General features: G+C 58.6%; 1 protein-coding gene across 8 annotated transcripts in view; it reads left to right on the top strand.

The window, feature by feature from the left end:
* The first annotated feature begins 6 nt into the window (after nt 1-6).
* BAIAP2 (BAR/IMD domain containing adaptor protein 2) overlaps nt 7-6,000 on the top strand; it is a 39,629-nt gene continuing 33,635 nt past the window's right edge. For all 8 annotated transcript variants that reach the window (XM_042025557.1, XM_042025556.1, XM_042025559.1 and 5 more), the window contains exon 1: nt 7-99. In XM_042025557.1, coding sequence (XP_041881491.1) covers nt 28-99 — 72 coding nt within the window. In that variant the 5' untranslated portion in view covers nt 7-27. The remainder of the gene's footprint in view (nt 100-6,000) is intronic.

The following is a 6,000-nucleotide window of genomic DNA, read 5'->3' as shown; positions in this document are numbered from 1 at the left end:
CTCGCCCCGCACCCCGCGCCGCCGCCCATGGTGCTGCCCGGCCCGCCCGGCATGGCCCGCTCCGAGGAGGTGCACCGCCTCACCGAGAATGTCTACAAGGTGGGTCCGCAACAGGTGCCCGGCGCCGCGTCTCGGCGTTTTCCTGTTATCTGAGTTATTTTAATTATCGAATTTCCCCTTCCCTCGCTCCGCTCCCCGGGACGCGCGGGGGCAGAGCGGGCGCGGGCGGAGGCGCCGTCGGGGCCGCCCCCCGGGTGTGCCCGGAGCCGGCCGGGGCGGCAGCGGCCGCAGGGGCCCCGCCAGCCCTGGGCAGGGGGCGGGGGGCACCCCCGAGCCTTCCCCGGGCACCCCCAGCCTTCCCCGGGGCACCGGGGCCCGCGTGGGGGTGTCCGATCGCCGGGTGGGCAGCGCTGTCCCCGCATCACCCCGGAGCGGGGCAGCCCCGCGCCGCCGCCGCTCGCTGCTCTGCCACAAGCCAGAGCCGTCAGAGCCTTCCCCATCTCTCTCTCGGAGTTCGCGGATCTCTCCGTTTTTCCTTTCTGCTCTGCTCCCGGTGTCCTGAGAAAATGCAATAATTTACGTGGTTTAATTTCCCTCCGAAGGAAGCGGTTTCTGCTCTGCTGGGTCTTGAGACCAAGACTAATAAAACTGCTGTAGCCTAACGTGTAACGCAGGATGTCGTTTGTTAAACTGGGAAGCTTGCACGATTTCCTGTGATTTAAGGGCTTGGATTGAGTTACCTGGGAGCACAGAGCAGGGAAAAAAAAAAGACAGAAGAATGTAGTACAAAAAGTACCAAGGCAGTGAAGTTCTGAAGTCTTGTTTTTGGAGATTCTAGGGTGTAACAGCTGTTCAGGCAGTGCCGTGGCACCCAGAATCTTGGCTACTCTGAATCTTGGTGACATCCCAGGCAGCTCATGGACCCGGACTTGCCGCCGTGCAGGCTGTCCTTGATTTCGGGCAGAGCTGGCACCGAGGGTGCTCCCAGTGTTTGTGCATCAGCACCGCTGGGCCCGGAGCCACCTGGGCAAACAGGGCGAGAGGGGCCGGGGCCAGGGGCTGGGAACAGCTTCAGCGGTGACTCAGTTGTTGTTTGAGGTGTGTTGTCCTCGAAGCACGGGGCTAATGACGGGTTTGGGGAGCAGGTCACCGTCTCCCGGGCACGGCCCTTCAGGAGCGTGCAGGGCAGTTTGTGCCGTCCCAGCACCTGCGCTTGGGTGAAGCCCATCCCCCCAGGAAACGAGGGCTGAGGGGCGAGTGCTGGCTGGGCTCTTCCCTTGCTGGAGCCGGAGCGGAGCCCTCGGCCCGGAGCGAGCGGCAGCGCCGGCTCCATCGGCGCCTGGCTGGCCCAAGGGCGGAGGTGCACGGGGTGCCTTGGCCCCGACAGCCAGAGATGGGCTTGGGAAGAGTCCACAGGTCTCCAGCAGTTAATGAACGCTTCAGTTCCTTGGGATGTCAGTGCGAGCAGCCAGAGGCAGGGAATGAGAAGATGGAACTGGTGAAGATCTTGTGGGTTCACCCAAAGTCAGTGTCTTGGTGCTGGGAGCTGGAGGAGGATGGTCCTGGCTCTGTGTTCCTTTGTGAGAGCAAAGTCTCCTCTGAAGCCAGCGATGCTTTTCTTGGCCTCTGGAGATGTGTGGCATGTGGTGCCTGCAAGAACCAGGTGTGTCCCGGTTCCATTGAGGACTTCAGGCACCCCTGAGCCCAGCGTGACAGTTGGGGGCTCACGTAGTGGGGTCTTCTGGATCTCCTTAAGCTTTGGAGTCTCTGAATCCAAAACCAGTCCCAGTGCTTCAATCCCCGTTACCCAGGTATTTTTTTGCCCCGTGCTTTCCTGGCCTGTGCAGGAGCCTGAACACTGCCATGGGCAGGAGGAGACAATCCCCAGGAAGGGCACGATGCCGCTGAGCCCCAGCCCGTGGGGACCCAGGACGGGTGACCGACCCTTGCTTTGCCTCCTTCTGCGGCCGCCGTCTCCCCGGGGTTTGGCAGCAGCGGGGCCGGGGCTGGAGCGGGAGCAGCAGCTCCCCATGCCAGGCACCCGCTCCCGCGCAGGCTTTCCCGAGGCGTTCTGCTCGGGGAGCCCATTGTCATCGTTCTCCAGAAGCAGCGCTCACCCTCGGAGTGACTGTGCTAATGAGCTGGTGGAGGAGCTGTCAGCCGCCCCCGAGCCGATGCTGCCACTACAGGCAGCTGCCTACACACGGGGAGTAATTACAGAGGGAGACGGAGGCTGCTGGCACCTTCCGCCAACGTAATCCCACCTTCCCTGGTGCTGATTCACTCCCAGGACCCCGGCGTAGCGGCACAGCTGCCGGGCTGGGCTCTGCTGCGAGCCCCGGGGCTTGGGGTGCCAGCTGGGGTGCGAGGACGGGCAGCTCCCTCTGCTCCCTTCCTGTTCCCCGCTCATTCCTTGCTCCGGATTGTCTTTTTGCAGAAAGCAGGGACTGGCAATTCTTCCTTCCCCCGAAGACAGAGCTGTCTCCTCCTGCCAGATGAGATTATTGCCATTTACAGCACAACCTCCATTTCATTTTAAAGCCATTTTTTCATGCAGAAGATGGGTTGGCAGTGGTGTGCGAGTAGCTCTGCATTTGAAGAGGTGTTTGCTCAACAACACCCCGAACTCGAAGCTGAATTGTCGTGCAGAAACATGGACCTCATTCCTGAGGGTCCTTTGCTCCCCATCGGCTGTAATCGATGTTACTGTGGTATCACAGGCTCCTTATCTCCAGGTCCAGAGGGATGGGAGCAATTCTTCCTCAAGTGGTTCAGGAGGGAAACTGTGGCTGGTTTGGTGCGTTGGCAGTGGAGGGATGATGTGTGTGGCAGAGGAGGCAGGAGCCAGCCTGTGCCACCCCGAGTTCCATGCCCTCTGCTCCCTGCCTTGAGGCTTCCTGCAGCCCAGACGTGGGAAATCTGTCGGCTGCACCCCAGGGGCTCTGAGCGTTCCAGGGATCGGTGGCCCCGCTCCCATCCGTGGTACCAGGGCTCCATGGTGGGCTCGGCTCTGACACTGCCAGGGGCTCTGAGGTGGGAATGCTGCTCCATTCCCTTAGCCTGTGGACTGGGAGAGCATTCCCGGCCTCCCTGGAGATGGGACACCTGCAGACACGTGGATTACAAGGTGTTGGAAAGCAGCAGCTCCTGTCTTGCCGGAGGTGTCCCAAACCGCTCCCTGTGCTGCCGCAGCTGGATGCTGCTCCCTGCGATGGGGCTTTGCCCTCAGTGCTTTGTTGTGCTGAGCCTGCTCGTGGTTAAGGTTTCAGTGCTGCTGCTCGTGTTGCAGGGCAGGGCACAGGGCAAACAGCTCCTGCTCCAGCTCCTTCAGCACAGCCCGGGGCCGAGCTGAGCCCCTCGGTGCCACATCTGTGGGGAGGGGACTGGGGGACCCTTCTGGCTCCTCGGTGGAGATCCCAACGCTGAGGACTTGAGGATGGCCCTACCTAGCAGGGGTGGCCACTGGAGGGTACTGACAGGTGTTCCTGGAGCGCTGGGGTACTCTGTGCCCTGTGTGGATCCTTATCCCAGTTCTCTTCAAACCCAGACCCCGAAACAAAGATGTTCGGAGCTCTTGCCCTGAAACTTGGGTCCCCTCATCCTCTGGCATGACAGCCAGGAGAATCTAAATGCCTTTAGATGGGGACTGTTTCTTTCCCTGGTTTTGCCTGTCCAGATGGGCTCCTTCTTGACAGAAACTTGGCTCTCGAAACCCTCAGGGCTGCTCCTGATGGCGCCGGGCAGGACAAGCTGTGATGGAGGAGGCAGCACTGGGCTTTGCTGGGCATTAAATATTGATACCGAAATGATGAAGGTGCTCCTGGAGCAGGGCTGACCCATTTAGGCACAAAATTTCCTTGGAGCTGAGCTGCTTCTGCAGTGTGGCAGTGGCAGCGGAGAGTCCCCGGGTGCTGCCCCTCCGTCCTGCTCCTCACGGTCACCCAGGGAAGCCGTGGGTGGGCCCAGGTCCCTGTGCAGTGTCAGTCCTGCAGGGAGCCATAAAATCCTTAAGAAGGTTGGAAAAGCCCTCTGAGACCATGAGATCCAACCATTCCCTCAGCACTGCCAAGGCCACCACTGAGCCACGTCCCCAGGTGCCACATCCATGTGGTTTTTGAGCACTTCCAGGGATGTGTTCGGAATGCCGCCCTTCAGCTGTTGTGCAGGAGAAGCCTGAGCCACGTCCACTCCCAGCTTGAGTAGGACTTAAACTTAGGATTTAGGAGCTGGACTTCCATGATCCTTGCGGGCTCCTTCCAACTCGGGATGTTTTATTCTTTTCCATGATTCTAAACTTTTCCTTACAAGCTAACCAGTGGGACTGGAGCATCCTGGCTGCAGCTGGAGTGTGCTCAGAGGGGAGCAAAGGGACCTTGTTTCTGTTGCCTCTTCCCCCACTGAGCGGAGCAGGGCCGTGTCCTGGAGACCTTGTGCTTTGCATTAGTTTCATTTTTGGCAGCTGAATAAAGCCGTGCCAATCCCGGAGAGCTGAGTGGTATTACCCAGGGAATTCAGCGCAGTGGAACAAAGCAAAGCCCTTTCAACCCTTGGCTGCCAGGTTTTGTGTCTGTGTTTTTCTGAACTCTGCCCAGGCAGCCCGTGGAAGGCAAACAACTTGTGGGTGCTGCTGAGGGGGCAAAATCTGGGGAGAATGAGATTTGCTTTCATTGCCACAATGTTGCTGAATATTTGCTTTGCTGATGGTGTCCTGCAAACTTGGATTCACCTCTCCTCTGCAGGACAGCCCTGCCAGAGCCCCTCGTCCCCCCATGGAGGGGGATGAACCCCGTGTTGCCAGGGGAGCAGCTCCAGCACATCCCAGGGTGCGAGGGGTGATGCTGTGGAGCCATTCCATGGCACAAATCTGTTGATTTCCCACTGTTTCTCCTTGGCAGGTCTCGGGCTCTCACCTGGAGGGGGGTGTGAAGGCTCTGGAGTCACCTTCCCTTCCCACCCTGGGAGTGAGAGGAAGGCTTGGAAAAGGCTATTTTTGTCTCTGGAGTGAGGAGCCCTTTTCGCTGCTCTCATCCTGCCAGGCTGTTTTTGTTGGAGGCTCCAGACAGTGTTTTAAAAACATTCACTTTCAGCAAACTTCCTCCTGGGGGTTGGTGAATTTTACTTGGCCAGCACAGAGTCACCTTCCCGCTCCTTCAGCCAGTCCATGAGACCCTTTGGGGGCTTTTATCTATTTGTTGCTTTAAAACATCTCTTCTGGCTCAGTGGGGAGCAGGACCTGCCCTGAGCAGTGCCGGGGCTGGGTTGTGCTTTGATTCCCTCTGGTTTGGGGAAGATGTGCTGAATTCTGGATGATGCTTTGTCTGGGGATCCTGTTCCATCATTAATTCCCTCGTTTTCATGCTCAGGACGGTGCGTTTACACGGGCACTGCTGAGAAAATCACACTATTTACATATCCCTGTGCACATCCACGTACACAAACACTGGTCTGAACCTGCAAACCGCCGAAAAATCTCCTCCCTGCAGAAATTCTGCCAACATTTCTGCTGCTTAGATATTGTTCAGCCTCAGAGAGCTCAGGCTGAGCTGGAGTGTGGTCGAGGCTGCAGCTGGGGATCTGCCAGAAGCGGGGATGTGTCCGTGTCCCTGTCCCTGCCGTGGGCAGTGATCCCACAGCTCCAGCCGCTCTGTGGGATAACCCAGGTAGATTTTCAACTGGAGTTAAACGTGATGTGGGCAGGATGGAGCAATCCTCGCCGGTGGTAATTAACTCCTGTGCAATTGGCTACTACACGCTGGAGAACTCCTGGCTTGTTGCTACAGATTCATTTTCTCCTTTCACGCTGAGCACATCCACCAAACTGCTCTGAGCTGACCCAAAACAGCTTCCAAGGGCCCTGAGTTGTTGGCCTGCAGCCCTAATTAGCGGGGCAGCTCCTCATTAGCCTCGTCAATCATCTTCTGCCCTTTGCAGTTGTGGCTGGTGCTGTGAGGACCTGGGAGCTGCTGGGGACAGGCTCTGGGGACACTGCAGCCATCCTCA

This window comes from Corvus kubaryi, unplaced genomic scaffold (assembly GCF_017639235.1).
Source record: "Corvus kubaryi isolate FWS band 111438036 unplaced genomic scaffold, C.kubaryi_AGA036_p1.0 37272, whole genome shotgun sequence".
Lineage (NCBI taxonomy): Eukaryota > Metazoa > Chordata > Aves > Passeriformes > Corvidae > Corvus > Corvus kubaryi.
The sequence above is the reverse complement of the archived record's forward strand: the minus strand, read 5'-3'. Positions and strand labels throughout refer to the sequence as shown.